Source organism: Saccostrea cucullata, unplaced genomic scaffold, assembly GCF_032062105.1.
Source record: "Saccostrea cucullata isolate Sc308-1 unplaced genomic scaffold, CSIRO_AGI_Scuc_v1 ctg10, whole genome shotgun sequence".
NCBI classification, from domain to species: domain Eukaryota; kingdom Metazoa; phylum Mollusca; class Bivalvia; order Ostreida; family Ostreidae; genus Saccostrea; species Saccostrea cuccullata.
The window spans coordinates 307,179-334,325 of record NW_026938566.1 but is presented as its reverse complement, the minus strand read 5'-3'; the positions used below and the strand labels follow the sequence as shown (position 1 = coordinate 334,325).

Genomic DNA, 27,147 nt, shown 5'->3' with positions numbered 1-27,147 from the left:
TACGGAAATTACTATCGATGCATGGCAAACAAACATTTACAAATCTAAAACACTACAGATGAATGATATAAGATGATTGTGAGCTCTTACTATTGCCATCTTTAAAAATATACCTGTAATTTCAAACTGAATTTCACTGAATGTACATAGCAAGGACATGTATATAGACTAATATTATATGTATGGATTTATTTCATGTGATTATTATATGGATATAATGCATAGGCAAAATAACGTTCCAGCTAGCATGATTTATACGTAACTTAAAAACGTAATCATGTACTCTGAAAGAAAAAAAAACCATGACATAAGTGTAATTCAGTCACAATTAATAGTACATGCAAGTATCAAGTTTGCAGTTAAAAACAAGATATTCTATTTTATTTTGGTAAGACAGTCACATTTATAACAGTGTGTCAACTTTTGGAAAAAAAAAATTAAATACTGTAAAAGTTAAATATATTTTGTGTGTTTTTTATTTCACCATGATTGCGATCAAACAAATTTACGTGAAAAATAAGACATTGGGAATATTGTAGACATTTAAATGTACTATTCAATTGTCTATATACACGACAAATTTATTTTTCGATTTGGTAACAGTGAAATGGTACATAGTAGAATATAAAAGTAAGAGACAAAATTGGTTAGTTTATATCAATGGAATGCTCAAGTTATACTGGTACTTATTGGCTCTTTTTATTTTAAATTATTTATCTTAAATTTCTTTGTTTAAAGGAATAACCTCAACAAATGCAACTATAAATAGTAGAGAGAAATTCAGGTAACGGGCAATTAACATAATGTATCGATCAACATAAGAAATTGTGTAAGACATGAAAATAAATACTTATTTTATTTCACCATCTTTATATAAATGTATATACTAGATACTAAACAAAGATGATTCTCAAAAGTCCATTTAAACTACATGTATACGAATTATGAGCAGAGTCAATATGAACCTCTGAAAACAAAGGCGGGATCAGGTGCCATGGAGAAGTAAGCACCCCCTGTTGACCAGTCCCACCCGCCCATGTGCTTCTTACCATGATTAAAGGTAAAAGGAAAACTCCTAAAACAATTCAGTGTGAAAATAATGGTCTAGCAGTTTGTATAAAAGAAAAAAAAATACAATCAAACTTGATTAGTTTGAAAACATATAAAGCTATTTTATAGATACAGCAAAAAAATTATTTATATATATCATTTTATTCATTTGAATGATGAGTGAAATCAACCAAGGACATATGAAGCATGATATTCCTTATGAATAACGATACCCCAAGTCAATACTGCAGATTATCAACATCACATTTTACCGTCCTTTTCGCTGTAATCAAGAAAGAATTTGAAATCAATAAACTCCTTTGCTTAAAAAAACGCTACAAAGAGCGATAAGGCAGTTGATTAAATAAAAAGCTATAAAACATCAGATGAAAGGTGTATCAACACAGAAAAGTGATTAAATTTTTTTTTTCTATGCAACTTGGTGATAAAAGGATTATGACAGCTATTGTGTACAGCAAGCCGAAAGAAAAAAAAATCCAATTTTTCTTAATCTTAAGATAAATGTCTTCCAGAATATGAAAGTGATGACAAAAAGAAAGCATTAAAGAAATGGATTAATAAAATTATCATAATATTCAGGACTCTATACAGTAAACCATGATTAAAGCAAATACACTTATATTGAATTTGTCTGTCCCTGATACAGTAAAACTCGGTTATAACGAAGTCACTTGGACCTATGAAATTACTTCGCCATATCCGTAATTTGTTATATCCATATAAGAAATTCATTAAATTTATATAGCTGGGGATCCAAGAAAACTTCGCTTTATCCGTGAATTCGCAATATCCAAGTTCGTACTAACCGAGTTTTACTATAGTTTGGTATAAGCATGTTTAACTGTACATTATTTTATCACTTTTTGGCCAACTAGATCATTTACTTAGATTGAGCCACCATACTTTAATTCCTATTTCATGATCATTTTCAGAATAAGCAGTGAAAGTTACTATGCAAATTATGATAGGAAAACAATATCAAGGATTAACAATGAATGAAAATTTAAGAAAAGTTCACTACATAAAAATAAGATTACAATTTACAATTATTTAAAATACCAAAGCATGCTCATATTCTTAATCATATCATTTATTTTATGTTTACCGGTAATTGATTATCAATAACTTTTTTTAGAAAAAATCATTAAGCCCATTATATGGAGTCATAAAATTATATAAAGCTGTTTTTTCACCTTTTTTCCCACTACATATAAAATTACACTCAAGTGTCAATAATTTAATACTGGTAGAGCATTGATAAAGCATTTAATAATTCGTTGATACACAGTAAGTTTTCATCAAATTAAGCGAAAAGGACACCTATGCCACTCTTCAGTTTATGCTTTCATTAAAAGTTTAATGAACAGAGAACAGAGTATGGATTTTTTTTCTAGTGGAAGCTTGGGTATGATAAAGTTTGAAATTCGAGATCAATATGATGTATTTAGGAGTGAGCCCAAAAAATCAATGCCAAAACAGACATAGCAGAAACTCAATTAAAATCAAAACTAATGTAACCAAACAAGCACAGAACTTCATTTTGACCTTTTGAAACAAAATTGCTAGAGATCTCCCTCTAACTTATCAACTAGTCTAAGGCATATGTGTTCTCTTTTATGAAAAAAAAAATCTCTATTGCAGCTTATTCACTGAAAATTGAATTCAAGACTTCAAAATAAAAAAATGACCAAAAATTGTAATACCCTGATATGTGAAAAATATGAAAGCCTTCACTCTTTTGGTGCATTATAAAGTTACAGCCAAAGTTAATTTTTTTGTTAAGTTTATCAAATTTTTCCGTAAATGGTCAAAAAATGGTACTTTCTGAATGTTATTGTTACAGGTTTTGTACATGTAAAATATGAAAACTATATTTTCTTTTATATAAAAGTAATTTTTTTAAGTTAATTTTTTTTTGGGGGGGGAAAGTTAACTTCAATGTCAAGATCATAAAGTCAAAACCCCCAGTATATTCATAAAAGTCTTGCCACAGGTAATACATGTGAAAAATAAACATCCTGTCCTCTCTATTCAAGTGTATTGACTAATAAAAAAAAATTCAGAAAAGATTAAGCTTAAAGGTCAAGGTTACAGGGTCAAAAGTCATAGAACCAATGAAAAACCAATGTCAGGTAAATGAAAGCAAAATTGTATTGGGTAGTTCCAAGGTAAAAGCACCTGATGAGTGATGCAGGGGCCTGTTACATAATGGTTAGAGGAGACGGTGTGATGGGTTGGCCATGAATTTCAGTTAGGGTGGCTCAGTCCAGGTAAGGATGCCTGACTGGTGGTTGGTGGTCCCAGGTTCGATTCCCAATTCAGCAAAAAAGATACATTTTCTTCCTTCCTTAGATGTCTCAAATTGAACATGCACCCATGAACTCACAGGAGAAAATTCTGCTAACACCATAAGGAACTTGGGATGTGTTTTTGAGTGTAAAGAATTTTTAAGGAGGAAGTAATGTAATGGTTTGGGCCTTGGATGTTGACCTGGGTGGCGCTGTCACTTGAGCACCTGACTAGTGATACAAAGGGGTCCTGGATTAAATTTCAGATACAGCCATACTTTTTCTCATTTCATGTTACAATTAAAATTGATACATCAAATTATTTTAATCTGTGTGTGTTAATAAGTCCAAGAGGATGATTGCACTAAATTCTGAGTTTACAAATGCTAACTTATGTATATTGACAGCTAGTATTCTCCCTATCTCATTCAAAATTTAAAGTCTGCAAATGTTACATACAAAAACCTTCAGTCATAAAAAATGAGACCAAGAATTGAACAAAACACAAGTCTGCATATGTATCATCCAAAATTAAAATGATCAATAAATATACAATTACTCATAGTACGAAAACTAAGAGTTTTTGAACACTTTATTTATTGATTAAAATGTACTCACCTCAACCATTTGACTAGAACTTCCCACTTTGGTTTTTGTCTTGGGCAACTTGGATTTCACCCACCTCTCTATCCTATGGTTAAATTTCATAAAAACAACATAACAAATGTAAAGAAAAAACAAAACCAGTGCCTCGTACCAGTAAATTTTTTTGTCCGTAACAAAAAACACTATTAACAACAGCAGGTCGATGCTGTAGAATGTCACGTCTCTGAATAGCGGCCACCACGTCAGGGCCAGAACGTCCTTGCTGACCAAAGCACACATTCCGATGACGAATAAGATATTAAAAACAGCAGATCCCACAATAGTCCCTACCCCCACATTACTTTTAGCTAAAAACACTCCAATTAAACTGGTAAAGAATTCGGGGGCACTGCCTCCGGCAGCCATGAAGGTGGCGCCCGCCACGTCTTCGGAAATCCCGAATCTCTGGATAATCACTCCTAACGAGGGCACAAAGAATTCATCACAGACAATAGCCAATGCTATAAACATGTAAATCATCCCTAGCACATGTAAAATCACAGCTCCATGCTTTAGCTGCTCTTCCGTGAAGGCGTCCTCAGGATACAGGGCCTCTTCTGAAGTGCTACTGGTCGTATTGGTGGACAGTAGCCTCCTGTGCCCAGCAATGGACAGTTCTAACCCTTCCACTAGATAATCGTTTGTGTGAGCTATATTAAATATGGCTTCCCTGTTGAACACCAGGAAGCTGCCTAAATAGCAGCTAAGAAGTCCTGACGCTAGAACGCAGAGCCGTAGCTTGCGGGTGCGTCGTTTCATAATAACATCCAGATTCATTTTTTTCCCTGTAGTGGAGTGCTTTCCCCTAGATAATTACATCTTTACTTATCTTCATCTGAAAAATAAACAGACATCATTGTTTAAAAAAAAAAATTATTTTGAAATGCTTTAATAATAGCAACTCAACAACTCAAGTAATATGATCAACGAACCCCTTGTATATGTTTGCTATTCTTATACAACCCAATTGCAGACATCAAAAACATTCAACTTTCACCAAATCATCACAAGAATTTTCTGCATAATGTCATTAAAAACACATTTGTATTTAAAAAAAAGAGTTGATGAGGGAGGGATTTGCGATTAAAATAAATAAATAATCTTTCCCTCAAGGAGTACAGCTTAATGGAATTCAAATAGGATAAATGAAAAAAATTCTGTGAAGCAATTACTTCAGTCTACAGGAGTTCCAGGAAGCATTTTTTTAATTAATGAGGAAAACTGATATAAATAAAGTTCAATCCCTCCAGATTAAAAAAATATTAAGTATAAATGTACTTAAGACTGATTGATTTAGATGAAGTACAGGACAACTTGGATGTCTCAAAACCAGTACATGATTGTTGATTATTCTATATTGGGAACATTTTATTGTCATCCAATGAAACTGAATAATTTAAGAATGTCTAAATACACATTCTAACTGTAAAAAAGGCTATTGTATGAGATAAGTAGAATTTGAAATAGGAAAATATGTGCTACTTTACAACATAGAAATTTTCTCTTATTCTCAGTAATTATTCATGTACATAAACCATGACAAGGTTGAACTTAAAAATTGAAATTAAACCCTGTCTAATTAGGTACCTGGAAATAATTTATGAAAAGTTAACAGACATTCCAAAGCAAATACTTGCTTTTGCTGTTTTGGCTTTTTATCCAAATTTCTTTAATTGAGAATATTAATGAGAGTTCATATTCTAGACTCAAATATTATTCATTATCATGATTATATTAGATATTCATAAATTTACTGTCCTCCTACAATATGTGAATGTTAACTTATCTGTAAGGAGGTCAACTGGCACACAGATGATTATTCACAAAATTCTACAACATGATGTAATTAATCCACAATGCTTAGTAGTAAGCCACTAAAAGTTTTTGAATATACTTATCTAATTGTTACTTGCACATTGTATACTTTTCAATAAAATGCAATATATTATATAATAATAAAACAATTAAAGCATTAATATATTAAAGGGTACATGTACTAAGAAAATAATTCCAACTGACAATTACACCTGTTATTAGTTAACAAACAGGAGTTCTAATAGAAGATTTATCTGCAATTGCTTCTGTATTTTTAATGAACGGTTAAAGGATGTAAAAAAGTGCATTCATTATACAAGTCCTTTTCAAACCACCCCACTATAACAGTATTGAACAAGATATGCAATCAAAATTGCAACATCAAAACAAATGCAATAGATACAATCAAGGGAAACATAAACCAAAAACCAAAGATAAGATTTGTTCATGTAAGGCTCAGACCTTGCTTGGTAAGTCTTACAAGCTGATGGCCTGATAAATGTAGCAGGCTAAGGGCTCTGGTAATTGTAGCAGGGAAAGGTGCCTTTATTCAAATGTTGCAGGCTAAGGGGTCTAGTAGATGTAGCAGGCAAAGGGACCTGGTAATGTAGCAGGCTGAATGACTGGTAAATGTAGCAGGCTAAGGGGCTCAAGGTAAATGTAGCAGGCTAAGGGACTTGGTAAACGTAGCAGGCAAAGGGGCCAGGTAAGTTTAGCAGTCAAAGGGGCCAGGTAAATTTAGCAGGCAAAGGGGCCAGGTGAATGTCGCAGGCAAAGGGGCCAGGTAAATGTCGCAAGCTGAATGCCAAGTAAATGTAGCAGACAAAGGGGCCTAGTAAATATAGCAAATGTAAATGTAGCAAATATAGCAAAAGTAAATGTAGCAGGCTAAGGGGCCTAGCGAAAGTTGCAGGCTAATTGGGGCTTAATAAATGTAGCAGGCAAAGGGGCCTGGTAAATGTAGCAGGCTGAATGCCTGGTAAATCTAGCAGGCTTATGGTCTGGTAAATCAAGCTTAAGGCGCTGAGAGTACAAGGATAATGGCTTGACATTTTTGCCTAAGACTATCATAGGCCTTGCCTATGTGCCTACATTTCTTGTTAGAATAACTATAATGCATGGTTGTGTGTTAAGTAAAGTAACCTTGAGTAAAATATGAGTGGCTTCTTTTGATTTAATCAAGCTAGTGGTTGGAATAATGGAGGGAGTCGTGATCTTTATCAGATATATCAATCAATTGAAGTAGATATGACACTCCTATGATGTATACTATGTATTACCAAACTTTTCTATTATAATGATTAATGAATTTAAATTCAATGCCTTGTGGAAAACATGATAAAATATCACCAAAGAAAGATATCAAAAGCCTAAAAGTGTTCAAGGATATCCAACAAGAACATGCATACAAACATACACCTGTGATCTGTATAAATAGACTTCTCATCATATGTTCTTACAATCATGAAATGATGTACAGCTGAACTTTGATTTGGAAGTCCCAACCCCTTTTTCTTTGGGTCATAACCCTAATATTTTGAATCTACAAATATAATTTTCCAACTTCAGCAACTTCAAGATAATGACGTTTGACAGTATTGGGAAGCCAAAGTTAACGTAATATAAAGCACTCAGATCACCTCGGCCGATTCCAGGGTACCAAAATCTGCCGAGGTTTTCCAAATGTTATTCAAAGCCCTCTTAAGGTTTCTCTCTTAAGGTTTCTCTATAATTTAATAGAATCTCATGTAGCAAGAATTACCATTTAAGTCAATGATAAAACATGTTATATTTAGTATAATTCTCCATCAGGCTTCAACTAGTAACCTACAGCAATATCAACATATTTATATCCATGCATTGGAATACCTGAATGAATACCTGTACTAATTATGGGACTAGTACAGCAAATTAATATCTAAAAGTAGAAGGAGAGATGACAGTTTGAAAAATCATGTCACAGAAATGTTAATTAATGAACCTAAATTTTAATGCACTTTTTTTGGTATTTCTGCTGAATGGGATTGAAATATGTCCAAATGATTTCATCATCAATTTGCTACCTGCTTAAACAAATCCACCACATTGAATAATTCACCAAATTCCCTAGTCTCTTGACTTAAAGTGTTTCAATTGACAGATGTCAACAAACCTATGTACCCACGACAATCAGTTCATCAACTGTCAGCGCTAATTAATTGGACTCACTGTAGCAATATTAGGGTATTTGTGCCGCTATGTGAAGTCAATATTGACGAGAAGTCCCTGGGCAACAAGACAACAGATTATATGGGACATTTTTTTTTCTCGTAGAATCCTTGATGAACGGGAATAATCAAAGGTCTAAGAATAGTCCAAGTATTTACCTTCCATAAATTCCGAAGTGGCAATATCTGTAAGTGTTGTTTTATAAGCCTATACAATCGATAGTGTTGATACATTGGCTATTCTGGTAATTGGCAACTCTTAGGTTTAACCTTTACCTCCAATCAACTCTCTTAATATTAGGTATATATAAAAAATTATAAATTATTATATACTAAAAGGTATGAAAACACAAAAATCCTCGATAAAGCTCAGCAATTTCAGTCATAAGAGGAATAAGGAGAATTTTAGTGCTTAAATTCTTATTAATTTTTTAAATATTCAAATCTAAACTATGAAACTTAATTGTAATTTGGATATACATAATAGACCATAGAATTTACTTTAACAGGTTCGGATAAAAATATCTGCTAAAATAATTGCTTGTGGTCAATATTTTATCACTATTGAAATTAAACAAAAGACTGCATATGCATATATCCTACAGATGTGTATGTAACGTGAATATTCCAAACCTCAAATAATATTATTGGTATTTTTTTTTCTACATTTCCATAAAAAAAAGTTTTACATAAATGTCTCTTTGTTTTGTCAACAAACTATGAACCCTATGATCAAGATTTTATTTTCAACCGTTGAAACAGTATTTAGCAATATTATCACCTATTGTTATCAAATTACTTCTACGAGACTACACACTTTTCTGGACTAAATGTACGTGCAATCTATCTCGTGTATAGATTTTTACCACGTTAATGAAAACATTTACAAATTCTACATTAATTTGGCCAATACAATTTCCTTGGACTCCATTAATACTATGGATTCAGATTTTTATTGCTCTAACATATATGGCCATCTTTAAATATAGTCTTTCATTAAAAAGGGTGAAATCAATTATTTTAAGACTTCATTTACTGAAATTTGAATTTGTTAAGTAAGTACAAGAATTTAATCAGTGTGCTATACTAAAATCAAATTATTTGACAAGAAATCAGGTTTGTAAGCACTAAGTTCATTATTCCGCAAATCAGTTTTCTTTAAATTTCATAAATTTCAAACAGAAACTTTTTAATGGAAATATTTTTTTTCAAATAATCTTATGAATTCAAAAGCACCTGCCATGCATAGTATAAAGAAGATTTTAATGGAAATATGTGTGTAAACAGAAATCAAATAAATGAAAAAAGTTGTATCTAATCTACATATATTTCTCTAGAAAATAAGTTGTAATAAAAGGTAAATTCATTATGATTGATTTTTTTTTCTGGAAAACAATTTAAAAATCTGTTTCAAACTTATTTTTGTGAAATATATCGTGAACAATTAAGTCAGTCTACTAGCAAATTATTTACACCTTTAGTTAGAAACTTGAGAGAAACAATTTTAAAGAATTCAAAATTAAGAAGGAACTAGTAATTAAAATATTTGTCTAATGCAATACAAAGAATACAAAGAAAAAATTGAAATTTTTATAGACTATGTTGAAAAATTTCTCAATAGTTGAATATAGGTAAAAGTTTCCCAAAATTTTCAAAATTTCCCTTTCATCTTCATCTATGACTAATTATTGACACAAACTATATAAAAAAAATGAAACAGATTTTCAAATCCTTCACTTACCAATCACAATCACAAACTCCAAATCACATATAAAATTCCACGAGGAAAAAAGTTCACCTTTATATAAAACACCATCAAATACCCCATATGCACTTTCCCTTGACTGTAATCAACTTAATTTGCTGATTGAAGCCCAAAAATCAAAGACAATCCATCAAATATGCATGAAGGACATGTACACCATGTAAAAGTAAGAACTGGAGCCCATTATTCCCCCCAGTACTTTCATTTTAAGAGAAGTTTTGCTCCTCTCACCTCTGTAAATGCTTTCCGTTGACCATCCAGTGTCTCTCTGCTTGTATCGATGCTGGATGCCAACTCTGTCACGTCACAATAATTACGGTTTTCTACCTGCATCAAAAATCAATAGCCACATATATGATTGTACATACCGACAATAGCTTCCTTTAAATTGGCAGTAAAGCGAGGGATACAGAGTCATAAACAGTATATGGTGGGTTCAAAATTAAATCTTAAAGAATGAGGGAATTTTTTTTTGTTGAAAAAAATCAATTTTTGAATTAAAAAAAAAATAATCGTGCAATAGTTTATTTCAGCTACACTGTGTAACTTTGTATCAACTTATCAAGAATTTGATTTTTTTTTTCATGTTGTAAGTGTATCTGATTGCTGTAGTACAAATGACTTTTTCTGCAGTGTTTAATGTGCACATGAAAGTTTTCTCTCTCGGAATATACTTTTTTCACGGCCAATTACTACAGCATCAATAGAATCTTTTGATTTGCGTAGTCATTGCTGTTTTTTTTTACTTTGGTGTCATTATTATGTGAGTACATTTGATGTTTAAAATGAAATAACTGTGGAGTGTTCAAGCCAATTAAGGCCTAGGTATATCCATGCTTTTATTCTTTTTATCAAGCGACTCACAGAGAACAGAGATTTCAACATTCCCGTTATTGCTGACATCAATTGATTTTTGGTAAAATTAAAATCCCATGCCAGCAACACAAATATCTGCATCAAAGAAATATTCAAATGCAATTAGAAAGCAGCACATTTCACCAACAACAAATTATTTTGGTGTTACCATGCCGATAAGAACTTAACTAAATGCCCTTCCTGTCGTAACATCATACAAAATCAAAGGGATACTCTGAGTTTATGTAAATAAATTTTCCACATTAAAAAATCTTTTTCATTTTTTTTTTCTTTGTGGAAAACATAATGCTATGTGTTATGGCGTTTATGCAGTCAAACTGCCTTGTTTTTAACTTAATGGGCACACATTTTAACGAAATTATTTCTTACACAAAATCATGTATATTACCTTCAAATTTTTCACACACTTTAAAAAGTACATTTAATGTTCAGGTTAATGCCAATTTCTTTCTTTTTTACTTTCCATAAAATAAGAAAAGTATATAAAATATTGATAATATTTATTTACGAAACTTTATAGGTACCACACTATAAAGTGCAAATGGTACAAGAGTTATTAAGCGTATGTTACATAACAATATATTGGTATAGGCCAATGACTCTGAAAATGACTGTTTAGTCAAATTCTGTTGACCCACAATGCAGTCCCAAACTGTAGCTGGGTCAGTGGGTCTGTCCCAGACTCAAGAAGAATTCTTGTAATTTTACAGTTTTCTTGCTGCATTTTATTTCATACATAGTAAGCAGGGTTGTAGATAATATTTTTCATTAAAATTATGATTTTTTTTGAAGAGCATGTGACAAATCCTTAAATTAGTTAATTTTTTATTAATAACAAACGAGAAGCCATAATTGAGAGCCGATGGTCTGTCCTAGATTGAGGAAATGCTTCCTGTCAGTTTACGGGTTTCTTGCTGCGTTTTATTTCATAAGTAAAAAGACTCTTATTATCTAAATGATTTTTTTTTACAACAACTGTTGTCTTTTGTGAGTCTTCTCTCTGGTGTTCTATAACCTACTGATTCTTATATAATCTGTCTAATAAATTATCCTGACAAGAAATTGTGTGAAACCATAAAAAGTTAAGCTTTTCCTCTTAAAAATAATCAATGCTGAATTTGCAAAAACATTCATTAGTTTGGTTCCACAACTTTCGTAATGATTGCACTCAGAAAATTAGAAAATTTAGGCATGTCTGTTATAAAACATGCCAGTATGTTGTGCTTACAAGACGTAAGCTTCTGGGGAAAAAATCAAATATACTTTTTAAATTCATAAAAGTATCTGGATCTAAGGTGTATTTAAAACCTGATATATTCCCCTTTTAGTTTTAAAAATAAAAGAGGTGAACAATCCTATGGGCAAATATATATACTGCAGTTTTAAAGAATATGGTGCAACAGTTTGACACCTTCCTATTTAAACTGTAAAGTTACTGGTTATTTTTCAAAACATGATGGGAGATCTTTTTTGTGCCATATCATCTACTGCAACAAGGGACATTGGTTTATAAAGGTTCATCCAAGGGACATTAAATCCCCCATGGAATTTGATTTGCAATGTAATTTTTCACTTGTGTTCTTCTAACCACTGTACCATAATGGAAATGAATTTTAAATGGAAAATATTCTTATTTGATGTTGGTGGACTTATCAATAGTGCTTGTCATATTACAAGTTAACCTGTAAATCCTACCGGTACTTTCCTATCTTTCTTTTTTTCCCAGGCTTTTTTATGTGGAATTGATTAAATTTAAAAAGAAAACAGTTACAATGAAACCATTTCAACTTTTAAAAGAATCAACAATTTTTTTTGTGTCACAATTAACTATACTGGCCACATTTGCATACCATCACGTAGGTAGCCAGGTATTGTTGAAATCAACTCAAGAACATTTGATATGTGCTTTTTAAGTTTTAAATTAACATTCTTTAACTGAAGTTCAGGTGAACTTCAGCATCTCTCTTACACCATTATCTCAAATACCAAGGATATGTCAAAGTTAAAAGTCCTAATTGCTCATTATTTAAGTACTGTAAACCAACTACAGTAAAACTTGGTTATAACAAAGTCACTGGGACCTGGAAAATTACTTTGCTATACATATATCCATAATTCGTTATATCCGTGTAAGAAATTCGTAACATTTGTGTACCGGTAGTTGGGAATCTAAGATAACTTCACTATATCCGTGAATTCGCAATATCCATGTTCGTACTAAACGAGTTTTACTGTATTATTTGCGTCATCTTTTATTTGCACTTCGTCCATTTGAAACGCTTAATTTTCACGACAGAGGAAACATTACAAATACGAAGCAAAATTTTTGGTTCATGACGATAAATATTCACAAATTTAAGTTGGCTGCAATGCTCACGAATTTTTCTTGCATGCGAATAAAAGTTGGTTTACAGTATTTTACCCTTGATATCTTGATTCCTCCATATCTTGAAGGTTTCAATCAGACCCATGGAGTTCAAAATAATAAGGTTTGACTGTATCAATGTCTTAGTCCTTGATATCTCAATTCCTTCAATATCTTGAAGGTTTCAATCAGACCCATGGAGTTCAAAATAATGAAGTTTGGCTGTATTGATTATCTAGAAATTTTTCCCCCGTTATCCATTAAGTTCAAAATAATGAGGTTTCACTTTGGTTGTATAAATGTCAAATCAAATACGATTCCTTAATTGTTTTCAATATCTCTCAGTGACCATGTGGTCAATGACTCCGAGATCTGGATATAAAAGTCTGCCAATTGTGTGGGGACATAATGACAACAATTACAGATATATTGATAATTTGTGAAATATGCTACATGTAAGTATATATCATACATCATTACTGAGATATATTTTTAGAAAAAAAAACTAATTCCATCAAACCCTCCCACAAAAAGGAACAGGGTTTTGGGATAAGAGAGGTTTGCATTACTGTATTATAATGATAGCCTACATTGGAGTCAGTAATGTACTGTTATGTTTTTACAGTTACTGAATCAAAATGTTGTCCAAGAAAAAATACTCATGAAAAGAATGAAAATCAGGTATTTAAAAAATAAGTTGTTTTTTTTTTTTTCCAAAATATTTTCTGATCAGTAATGGGTACATTAAAAAATAACCAACTACAGAAAGCAAAAGAGAGAAAAGTACTCCATTACATGCAGTGACATAGCATTGTTTTTGAAATCGGGGGTGGGGGAGAGACAAAAAATCAGTTTCCTGAAAATTTCGACAAGCCAAAAAGAATTTGGGGGGGGGGGGGGGATAGCCCAAGTTGAAAATACTATTTCATGGGCATTAAGGGGTGGGGGTATGCTAGTTATGCTACAACCAACAAGAGGCCCATGGGCCACATCGCTCACCTGAGCACTGTGGCTAGAAAAAAGCAGAATTGGTTTATACTTGAAAAGCTTAAATCCAAAAGTAGTCCCATGACCAATCCTGGCTTTGCTATTCTTGAGAAGATTTTTAAAGAATTTTCCTATACATTTCTATGTAAAACTTTGGTCAGCCGTTTTGGCCCCTCCCTACCCCTGGGGGTCATAATTTGAACAAACTTGAATCTAGTACACTACCTGAGGATGCTTCCATATAAATATGGTCAATTATGGCTTTGTTATTCTTGAGGAGAAGATTTTTAAAGAATTTTCCTATATATTTCTATGTAAAACTTTGGTCGGCCATTTTGGCCCCGCCCTACCCCCGGGGGTCATGATTTGAACAAACTTGAATCTACACTACCTGAGCATGCTTCCATATAAATTGACAATTATGGCTTTGTTGTTCTTGAGGAGAAGATTTTTAAAGAAATTTCCTATACATTTTTATGTAAAACTTGGGTTGGCCATTTTGGCCCCACCCTACCCCTGGGGGTCATGATTTGAACAAACTTGAATCTACACTACCTGAGCATGCTCCCATATAAATATGATCAATTAGGGCTTTGTTGTTCTTGAGAAGAAGATTTTTAAAGAATTTTCCTATATATTTCTATGTAAAACTTAGGTCGGCCATTTTGGCCCCGCCCTACCCCCGGGGGTCATGATTTGAAGAAATTTGAATCTACACTACCTGAGGATGCTTCCATATAAATATGCTCAATTATGGCTTTGTTGTTCTTGAGGAGAAGATTTTTAAAGAAATTTCCTATATATTTTTATGTAAAACTTGGGTCGGCCATTTTGGCCCCACCCTACCCCTGGGGGTCATGATTTGAACAAACTTGAATCTACACTACCTGAGGATGCTTCCACATAAATATGATCAATTATGGCTTTGTTGTTCTTGAGAAGAAGATTTTTAAAGAATTTTCCTATATATTTCTATGTAAAACTTAGGTCGGCCATTTTGGCCCCGCCCTAACCCCGGGGGTCATGATTTGAACAAACTTGAATCTATACTACCTGAGGATGTTTCCCCATAAGTTTCATCTTTCCTGGCACTGTGGTTCTTGAGAAGAAGATTTTTAAAAGATGCTACCAAATTTTCATTAATTCCCAATTATCTCCCCTTGAATGAGGGCGTGGCCCTTCATTTAAACAAACTTGAATCCCCTTCACCCAAGGATACTTTGTGGCAAGTTGGTTGAAATTGGCCCAGCGGTTCTTGAGAAGAAGTCGAAAATGTGAAAAGTTTACAGACAGACATTGGACAGACAGACAGACGGACAGACGGATGCCGGACAAAATGTGATCAGAAAAGCTCACTTGAGCCTTCGGCTCAGGTGAGCTAAAAATGGGGAGTGGGGCAACTGGACTTTCAATGAACATTTCCTATAATAAAAAAACAAGAGGCCCAGGGGCCACATCACTCACCTGAGCACATCGGCTAAGAAAACACACAAATCAGAACAGAATTGAAAAGTTTACTGAGGGGGTGGGGTGGGGGGAGGGGACTTGATTTCTAATACTACTTGAGAATGCTTTCATATCAATTCTGCATATAACTTCTTGAGAAAGTTCTTGAGAAAAAGATTTTTATAGGTTTTTATAAACATTTTGTTTGTATTATTACTTTGTAATAATTTGAATTTGACTCCCCATAATTTCTCTCCCTACCCCAAAGGGTACTCATGATTTGAACACATTTAAATCTTTAATACATGAGGATGCTTACATGTCATTATGACTTAACATAGCTTTTCTGTTATTGAGATATTTCCCTTTATTTTCCTATGTAAAACTTTGATCTACCATTGAGTGTCAGACCTTTTCCTACCCTTGGAGGTTATGATTTGAACATATTTAATGCCACAATGCTTCCATATAAATATCACTAATCATAGCTTCACTATTCTTTAGAAAAAAGATTTTTTTAAAAATATATTTTAATTAAAACTTGGATCCCCCATTGTGGCCCCACCCTATCCCTGGGGTTATGATTTGAGTAAACTAGACTCTACAGTATCTGAGGATGCTTCCATAAAAATATTACTAATCATGGCTTTGCAGTGCTTGAGACAAATATTTTTAAAGATTTCCCTATATATTCCATTGTAAAACTTTGATCAGCCATTGAAGCCCCACCCTACCCCCGGGGGCCATGATTTGAACAAACTTAAATGTACACTACCAGAGGATGATTCAACATGAGTTTCATCTTTCCTGACCCAATTGTTACTGAGAAGAAGACTTTTTAAAGATTTTTTTACTATATATTCCTATGTAAAACTTTGATTGGCCATTGTGGCCCCACCCTATCCCTGGGGACCATGATTTGAATAAACTTGAATGTATACTATCTGAGGATGATTCAATATGAGTTTCATCTTTCCTCTCCCAATGGTTCTTGAAAAGAAAATTTTTAATGATTTTTCCTATATATTTCTATGTAAAACTTTGATCGGCCATTTTGGCCCAACCCTAGCCCTGGGGGTCATCACTCAAATTTGAACAAACTTGAATCTACACTACCTGAGGATGATTCCACATGAGTTTCATCTTTCCTGTCCCTATGGTTCTTGAAAAGAAGATTTTGAATGATTTTTCCAATATATTCCTATGTAAAACTTTGATCGGCCATTTTGGCCCCATCTTTGCCACGGGGGTCATGATTTGAACAAACCTGAATCTACACTACCTCAGGATGATTCCACATAAGTTTCAACTTTCCTGGCCCAGTGGTTCTTGAGAAGAAGATTTTTTTAAAATGCCATTAATTTTTCAATAATTCATAATTATCTCCTCTTAGAAGAGAGCGTGGCCCTTCATTTGAACAAACTTGAATCCCTTTCACCTAAGGATACATTGTGGCAAGTTTGGTTGAAATTGGCCCACTGGTTCTTGAGAAGCAGAGGAAAATGTGAAAAGTTTACGACGACAACAATGATGACGACAGACAACAGACAAATTTTGATCAGAAAAGCTCACTTCGGTTGAGCCTTCGGCTCAGGTGAGCTAATAATGTCTGGAAAAAAGTGGAAGTGGCACCAAAGGTTGATTAGTCTGGTAAAATTTTGCAAAGGGTCATACTCACTTTAAGGTCAAGGTCAAAAGATTGATTGTTAGTACCCAAAGAAAGGTATTATCACAAGAATACAGGAAGATATCCTCACTTTTAATCATAGATCTAAAGCAGACAAGCAGATGCTATGGACAAGATTAAAGTTTGGTGAACAAACAAACAGCTAAACGCAGACAGATGCCTGTTCAAATGTGATCTTCCAGCTCCTCCTCCCTCCCCACATAAATGAGTTTAATGCTATTATCCTTGATACGTAATGGTAATATTAAAATGGTATTAGATCTATCATGCAAAGGTTTCAAAATATTGACCAAAACATTTGCAAAAAAAAAATTATGATGAATAGAAACTATTTTCTGTTGAAATGGCAGAAAATTAATTTCATTTTCTTTTTTGACCTAAACAATTAGTTCTGGGTTATATATAATAACTAAAGATTCATATAATTTTATTGCAGAAAATACTAAATCTTAACAGATGACCTATGGAAATGCAACCTATGATGATGAGAAATATGTTTCTTTTGAAATTTGTACTCTTACAGAATCTTCCAGCAGTTCTAACTGTAGCAGAAAAAAGGTGAATGATCAAATTACTGGTGACTTAATAATATTATCGGACACTAGTAGACGCTTGTCTCAGTTTGCGTAAAATTAAAAACCTAGAGACTCCATTGTTACATAAGTACCCCTATCCCAATCACATAAGAAATGAAGAATTTGAGCTTTTGTTGATCTCGCTATATGGTAATTCATACAAGTTATGAAGTACATGTGATATGGCCATTTTCAGTTGTTTAAAGTATAATCCCTAAACTTGGGGGGTATTGACTTAATATTCACTGAGTATAAGGAATTGGCCATTCCATTCTTGTATAACCTCTATTTAAATTCAACTAATTTCAATTTTAGAATTTGACAACAACTGAGCAAAATGGCTTCCAGTTGTTTCTATTACATGTACACAGTATCAGTAAGTTCAAAGAATATGGCACCTTTTTGTCCTTAAGAATTAAACTGGCTATTTAATTGTAAAAACACAATCAAAACTTTTAGAGTCATTAATGTTTAAGCTTACGTGAAATTGTGCATGTACTGGGCCTTTAAATTTTAATCTTCAATGACTAGCAATTTTTTTTAAAATGATATAAAACTTTGCAATAATATTCTAGTGATAACATCTTTCCTTACCTTATATTTAATATGTTATGTTGAAATTCCCCATAACCCTTTAAACTTTAGTTTATTCATCTACCATGTTCTTTTGTTATATCCCTAAAAACTTACATCTCGTTATATAATACCAAGAGATTTACCTTTATAATCATGTAGTAATATATGAAAAAGCTTAAATATTGCTAGTACATGTAGTAGCTGATAAATATTCCATTGATTTTCTTAGAATCAGTTATTTGTAATATTTCAAAAAAATAATGCATATTCAATATATCGGGCTATAACTTTCCAAGCCTGAAGCTGTATTAACCTGCAGATATAAATCAATTTATATCTATCTTGTCTGTAATTCAAATCGGAATCAATATTTCTTCGGCTTATTAGTTCCTATGGAGACAACTATGCAATGTCATGAATCTGACTATGATGGCCAGAGGAGAGACAAAAATTGACTACATTACGGCACACAAAACCCATATTGGGTCATTTATGAAAGCTTCAAAACAAGAAGCTATAAATTGCCTAAATTAATGCTATATTAGCAGAGCAGAGAGATGGCTCGTAAGCAAGTTCTGTCTATGAAATAAAGCTCTCGATCACTTTTATGTTTAAAGACAACTCTTTCTTGAATTTCTATCTTTGCTGAAGACAGAATATCAATTTTTCAATTATGCCTAGCAACATTTAACCATTCAACACACATCATCCTGGGATAAGCTTAGTTGTTGGATAAATCAATATAAAAAGTCATATTTTGTTACCTGAATTTTTGCTAAAGATATTATTATCCTTCCTGCACAAAAAAGTATATCCTTTACGTGAAAAACACTTGTTCCAAAATCTCTGATGGAACTTATAGACCAATTAAGCATTTGTACTTATTTGGATTAAGTTGAGGTATTTAATTTGTTAATCTTGGGATAACAATGTGGCCTTTGAAGCACAACTATTTAAATTTTACATCCAGGCAAACAAAGGCCCTTGACTACATTATTTTTGCAATACCCAATTTGACGTCATGAAAGTATATATGTACATATATATAGATCCATTCAGTGCTTCCTGCTGTTTGCATTTCAACATAATTCTCTTTAAATAGTGCATGTTGAAATTCAATGTCATGAAATTGGATCGCATGGAAGATTGCACTAGTTATTTTAAATCTTAATTTTTGTTCTACAAGTGGAGAGAGAGAAAAAGTGAAAAGAAGATTGCCTGAGAAACTCTTTAAGTCGGCCCAAGAATTTGCATTCAAATATAATCCTCTTTCTATTTAATAATAAATTTTCATTTATCACTGGGATGTATTATCCTCCTACCAAATAAACATGACAATGAAAAAAAGAAATCTTATGATATTCGAAGGTAGGTGTAATACAAACATTGCCAAAAAATCATTAATGCATTATTCAACATATTAAAATTGTATTCTTTAAAAAAAAAAATCAAATGGAAAACTTGAACACTTTTCAAAACCATTTTTCCCAAACCACTTGTGAAAGTTTTCGAGGATAACAACCAAATAAACTATTGTCAAATTACTGGCCAACATGGAGCCATTACTAGAAATCCATTACAAGTAAAATTTACACAATGTAGTCATTATAAACACAGATTAACAGATTACAGTGACTTATATTTAAATCTCTTTGTCTCCAGAAGGACTTAAAAGCAGTGAAATGTCTCTAAATCAATTTCACCCTTAGATGTATATGAATGACCTCTATCATAGTCCTCAAATTTAACTGACCAACAGACTTTAGTGAGAAATTTACAATTAATTAGATTTCATTAATAATAATTAATAAGCACTGACCTGAACTGGTTTTCAACAGATGCCCCTCCCCACTCCATGATCTGGTGACACGGTGTCCGCCGAATTCCGGGCAAGCCTATACACAGAAAAAAAACAGTAAATTCAATTTCCTTGATTGAGGGGGGAAAACAGAATTACATCTATACCAGGCAACTTGAAGAGAGCCAACTAATAAAAGACAATCTATTGATGTAGATATACAAGTCCTCACAATATCACATTGAAAGGGGGGAGAAAATTAATCTGCCAAAGACTTCGGGGGGAACATCATTCTTGACAGTAACAGATCAATTGCAATTGATGTACATAAAGAATGAAGCCCTTTGCCAACACAATAAAACATTTAACAGTCACAACGTAATCAAATGGCAGATTCCCATTTTAGAAAGCTCAGGCTTAATAACAATGTGACTTATATTTTGGATCAGCAGTGTTTTACATGGGTTACTGACATTTGGGGTTTTAGGGGACAGATTCCAATAAAAAGATTTTTTGGGGAAGAGAAGTGATTGCCCGTTTACAGGGTGGTTTAAAACATTAACTCTTGTCATAAAGTTCAACAATTGAATCGACCACTACCTCACCCTTGCTAATATTCTTTACACTTTCGCTAATAGATGTATAAATGTATGTTTTGAAAATTTAATGAATTCTTTAGCTTGTTAAAACAACATATAAGTATGGACTGAAGACCTATATTGATCAGTACCATGTCACAATTTATACCAGTAAATAATCAAGAATTCTTCTGTCCGTAGCAACAATATCAGAACATTGTACGGAGAACATGACATTTAATAGACATATACCCGTCAGACCATGGAGTATACAAGTCAATGTCTTGATTATTAAATGATTAATTAGTTGCTGCCTAAAGACCGGCCGGCTGTCCTTGCTCGTTCAAGTGAACCGTATAAAATCGTGGTACATTTGGTAAATTGAAAAACAACAAGGACGCAAGCTTTATTTTCGCAGTCAAAGAAAAACCTTGACCCGCAGAAAGACATCTACCAAATACGTATTAATTGTTGTTCTTTTTTGTTTTTGAAGAATAAAAGAATTTTTTGCAAGGACAGCATAAGACAAGGAAGACTGAATGATCAGAGGATATTTGTTTCCACTGATTGACTGATAATAGGTTTTTATTTAAGAGGGCTGGGTGGTTGAGGCCATTATTAGACTACATGTATATTGATCTCCTTTAGAAGAAGAGCTAAAAAAAAAAATTAAGATATACAAAAATGATCAAAATTTTTAAACTGATTTGTATGAAATTTTTCTTCGCCACATGACAGTTGACAGCTTAAGAAATGATATCTAAAAAAAAATCAAAGTTATATCTGGTTAATTTGATGATGGCCCAGCCTCCTTAAATGTCTAGATAAATATAGGTACTTATAGATGTGTGTCCTTGGACAACAATCTAAGCACTGTTCTGGACAATGAGAAGTCACATCATCTTGAAATGGATATTTATCTTCTAATGGTGTGATATTAATGACCTGTCAGACAGCAGGAATCCTATAATATCATGCCGAGGTGTATATATTGATCATCAGAAGGAGAAACAGTGAAAACAATTTTCTCTTTTTTTCAGTATAAAGAACACCTGAAAAACACATTTTGCATATTTATTTTCACAAGTTCAGAGATATTGCTTGACCAACTAAATTAAAAACAGTGAAAACAATTTTCTCTTTTTTTCAGTATAAAGAACACCTGAGAAACACAGTTTGCATATTTATATTTTCACAAGTTCAGAGACATTGCTTGACCAACTAAATTAATCACATTTCACAATGGAAATAAAAATTCTTTTAAAATATTTCATTGTCATTCGTGCCACACTCAAATTTTCAACAACAAAAAAAAATTATTAATCTATTTTGGATTTGAAATAAATAACTTGTAATTAAGTCATCTTAAATTAAATTATATTGGGATATTAAGCAAAAGATGTTTCATTTTGAGCAACTATTCTTTAAAGATTAAAAAGCTCATTATGTTTGTAGTATGCTACAAGTGCATGCTAACATGGTTCCAGATCATGAAATATCTGCAGTCCTTAATTTTAAATTAAAGAAGGGTACCATAAGGCAAAGCATCCCCTCACAGAGAGCATATCAGTCCCAATGCAAATTATGTCACTTCCATTTCATACAGCACAAACTCAACCACAAACAAACACACATGATTGCATTACTATATCCCCTCCAACTGCAAGGGGATAATAAAAGCCCAAGGATGGTGAGGAGAACATCGATCAGATAAGAAACTCTTGGCTTACGAAGACCATTAACTATTAAGTACTGAATCTATAATGTTTTTCTATAATGCTTGTCAAAACTATATATACTACATGTACTGTAGTATGTTTTTGAAACTTGGAATAAAAATTAAGAAATTTCAACATCTCACCTCAGATATATGATTTTGCATATCAAGTCAATCAATCTACAGCAAAGTAATTTTATAAAACACAACAGCAATGAAAAGTCTCACTTGAATCAAATTCAATCAATTTATGATGCAACATCTGCAGTCAAATACATGTATGTAAAACTTTGATACCATATCACTGTCTTCCCCTACCTCAGGGAGTCATGATTTTATTGAAGAAACTTGAATATGCACTGCTTAAAATTCCTAGCTCATTATTATAAATAAGCATTGAACTTTGTTCCAGATAAAATAAGTTTTTTATTATATTTCCAAGTGAAAGTTATAGCAACAAAAGTCATGATATTAACTTCAGATCTATGTCCAGGCCCCTTAAAAACTTGTTTGTACCATTTTTTCTTCTGAAAATTTAGAAATGGCTTTGGAGAGTCAAGTAGACAGTATTGAGTCCAAAGAACATATGCTGAGATTTCTGATGGACCAATTTGGAACAAAAGTATGTGTGCAGCTCTAATAGATTTTTTGAGGCTTTTTTGCACTCATGGAACATGAACCTATAGAACTGATTGTGCAGATTGTCCTGCATCTTATTGCTGTTGCTGGAGTGTGTTTATACTTTGTTAACATGGCACCATTGTAGAGTTGTGCATGCAACTGTGCAGATTTCCCTGCTTTTACAGCCTCGGTTGACAATGGTTTTCTTGGGGGTGAAAATTTTCAATGTTACACTCAACTACATGCAATATTTATATAATGGACAGCAAAATGTTTCCGTTATGCTTGCAGACATTAACGAATCTAAATGTGAGTATATATTCTTGTATTTTCAAAGGTTAAAAACATGATATATTTTCATGGTTTTAGGTTATCAGGGGCGTAGCCAGGGTACTTTTAATGTGGATGCCCAAGTAGAATGAAGGTTTGGGGCCACCATTTAAGGCCCCAGATGGGTCCAGAGTAAACTGAGAAGCTTGTATCGACGATTTCGATGTGCATATTCAACCCTCCTGATTGCATTTTTTAAAAAACTTTATAAGTTTGTTACGCAGTCATATTCGGGGTGTGTTCTTATTTTGAACAAAATACGGACAAATACTTAAAATTGAGATCTGTCCAATATCGTTTATGACTAAGTCACTAAAACAATTTTAGAATTTTGAAAGGACAAAATATGTATGGTAAAATAGTTGGTTAGAGTGGTAGAATGTAACGCACTAGCTTAGAAAAACTCAGAAATATTCAATAATAGATCAAAAAATTCTGTGAAAATCAAATGATTTCAGAGATGTTTTATGCTATCATTTTTTTTCAAATTTTTTTTTGAAAAACAAATTGTTCTAATTTTTATTTATTTTTTATTGTTCATCGTAATTGTTTTCGATTTTTTTTTTTTTAATTAAAAAAATTGATTATTTATTACAAAATGATATGTATCACTGTATGCTGCAAGAGCATAGATGAATAGGTACATGTACATGAAATATACGCTTGCTTCACTCTCTTTCTCTCTCTCTCCCTTTTTTCAAAACTGATGTGGACGTTTGTGTGTACAAACGTACGCCTGGCTACACGCCTGGTTATAACCATTCTTTTAATGTTTAAAATGTCAATGTCATATTTGCTGATTATTTTCAAGCCTTTAAGGCAGTGTTCGAAATTCGGAATTATTTTCTGTGGGTCCAAAGGACCCACTGATAAAGGGTCTACACAAGTCCTTCCAAGGCAGCACAGGCCCAAAAATCATACCATCAAATATTTTTGGAAAATAAACTTTAATTGACAGTCTTGGTAATTTAACGATTCCTGACCAATAAAAAATCATGTTATTTAACAAAAAAAAATTATTTTAATATTACTGTAAACATACTTTTTGTTTCCTGTAACACTCCCCCCACCCCCCAAAAAAAAAAAAAAAAAACATGGTCTGTCTGTAGGTTTTTTTTTTTGCGTAATGTACGATCTCACATATCGAAGCATGATAAAGTTTCCATTTGAAACATTAATTTTCACTTTCCCTAAATACCTAAAAAAAAATAGGTCCAAACATCCCAGGACTGAGGTAACCAGGTGGGATATTTACAGTAGACACCCAACATGGCTGTCTTGCGATAGAAAACGAAGCTAAACAAATTGGGGGAGGAAATGCTAGATGATATAAAAATGATCATTCCTCTTCATATTTAAACAAATTTATATTTCAATTAAAGCTACAAATAACATTCTTTATAAAAATTGCATCAGCTGACTGAAACCGGCACAGATATGGTAGCAATTTGAATGTGTCGGTAGGGTTATAGGAAAGAAACATATTTTTAGGCCTTCTTTCTTGTCAAATCATCATCGGCCCAAAATCATTTCAAGGACCCATTTAGTCATACTATACACGAGTCCTTCCGTTTGTACGTCGGCGCAGGACCGATGCTAATTAAGGAATGAAGCTTATTTCAACTTATGTTTCCGATATAACATAACTTGGGGTAGTTTACGCTCTATAAATAAGCGTAAACTGCCCCAAGTTTTGTTATATCGGATAACATAAGTTGAAATAAGCTTCATTTCTTATAATTTAATTTCAATGTAGACAATGAGACAATATTTCCTCCAGAAAAAGGCTTCAAAGTGAGCATTATTTTAAAAGTAAGGTCAAGCGGAGTGATATGTTTTTAATGTAACTCATTGTGATGTAGGCAAGTTATGTTATAAGAAATGGAAAAAACGTTTAACCAATCAAATGACGCGTTACAACTGAAATTAAATTATTTTCGAACACTGCTTTAACTCTTTACAACTTAATGAATTGTTTTGCAACATACACTGAATCCTCGTGTCATAGAAATATTACGTTACCATTTCCCTGCAAGCATTTTACAGCGGGGTACAAGTTTCTCTAAAGTTTAGCATAAATAATATTATGAAGTAATATTTTAATCAGAAAATAACTTTTCTTATTTTATGAGATTTAAGCAAGTATAAGATAGTTGGAATTGGGCAATAAATTGAGGATTATATGAACTTCTTAAAGTGCGTGAAAATGCGTGATTGCGGGGAAACGGTAAATGCGTGATTTTGCGTTAGAAATAGGAAATGGTATATGCGTTAAAATGCGTGACTACGGGGAAGGGGGTTAAGGGATAATATTACATTTACCTTTGTTAATTTACAGTAGTGAAATGCTCTTATTCATTCATAGAATAAACTTGATATTATTACAGAATGTGTTTTTTTTCCACAATTGAATTTACAAAGAACTATATCAAATGTTCTAAATGAACCCAACAGTAAACAAACTACATGATTATTTACCGGTAATTTAAAGATGAAATTGGGACAATTCATTATCTTAGTTGTGATTTAAATTATGATTGTGTCTTAATATGATTAACATCATATTTCATCTCTTTCATAGTTTTTGGGTCATATTTTTAATTGAATAAAAAATGCTTAATAATATCAACTGGTTTTTCTTAATTGGTTCTTCATAAGTATGGTAATTTGGTAAACCACAAAAAAATTAACTAGAGGCCGATGGGCCACAGCTGTTCTTCACCAGATTTCCTCCCTTGTAAAACCTATTGTGGCCTACCCTACCCCCAAGGGATATGATTTGGAAATTGGACAATTTAGAATCTACATTATCCCAGGATGCTTCCACATTAGTTTCAGCTTTTCTGGCCCAGTGATTCTTGAGAAGATGATTTTTTTTCCCTACATATCATAATTTTAAACTTAAATTCCCTATTGTGGCCCACCCTACTCTGGGGGGGGGGGGGGGTCATGACTGATTAATATAGAATCTACTAAAATCTTCACTACCCTAAGATGCTTCCACATAAGTTTCAGCTTTTCTGGCTCATTGGTTCATGAGAAGAACATTTTTAAAGATTTTTCCTAAATATTTCAATGTAAAACCTATATTCCTTTTTATAGCCCCACCCTACCCAAAGAGGTCATGGTTTGAACATTTTATTTAAAATCTACACTTCCCCAGGATGCTTCTACATAAGTTTAAGTTTTTCTGGCACAGTGGTTCCTGAGAAAAAGAATTTTACTGACCCTACCCTATTGTTTGTTTTTCTTGATTATCTCCCCTTGTAAGGGAGCTTGGCCCTTCATTTGATAATTAAAATTCCCATTCACCCAAGGATGCATTCCACCAAGTTTAACTAAAATTGGCCCAGTGGTTCTTGAGAAGAAGTAGAAAATGGGGAAAGTTTGTAGGCGTACAGCCAGCTAGACGAACGGACAACGGACAACCGTTAATTTCAGCTCAGGTGAGCTAAAAATAAAAAAAATCAGTGTTTTGAAGTAGGATATGACATTTATTTCTAAGGTGGGCCAATTTTTTTTTTCATTTTCTTGACTGCAAATGTCAACATGTTTAGTCTTCTGTAAAATTTTTAGCCCCTGTGCCATAACATGTCCATGTGGGGATCACCAATTTAGGGCACTTGAATTTGCACTACATGTTGTATTTTCCAGTGTAAAACTTTGATCTGTTACTGCAGTGCTAAGCAAGGACTTTAACCTTCTTAGAACTACATCTAAGATTGTATTGGCTATCCTTAAATAGGTGTAAGATAATAGATATCTAGTTCTCTTAAACAAGCAGCTCAGCTAGCAACTAG

The 27,147-nt window shown here is 32.9% G+C and overlaps 1 protein-coding gene across 2 annotated transcripts in view; it reads right to left on the bottom strand.

Moving 5' to 3' along the window:
• The window catches only part of LOC134250687 (sodium/potassium/calcium exchanger 2-like), a 36,566-nt gene that overhangs the window by 6,985 nt on the left and 2,434 nt on the right, over positions 1-27,147 (bottom strand). Inside the window, exons 2-4 of one of the 2 annotated variants that reach the window (XM_062733053.1) lie at positions 20,123-20,198; positions 10,023-10,118; positions 3,978-4,839 (exon numbers count right to left, since the gene is read on the bottom strand). In XM_062733053.1, the coding sequence (XP_062589037.1) occupies positions 3,978-4,781 (804 nt within the window). In that variant the 5' untranslated portion in view covers positions 4,782-4,839; positions 10,023-10,118; positions 20,123-20,198. The remainder of the gene's footprint in view (positions 1-3,977; positions 4,840-10,022; positions 10,119-20,122; positions 20,199-27,147) is intronic. The other variant, XM_062733054.1, reaches the window with a different exon arrangement.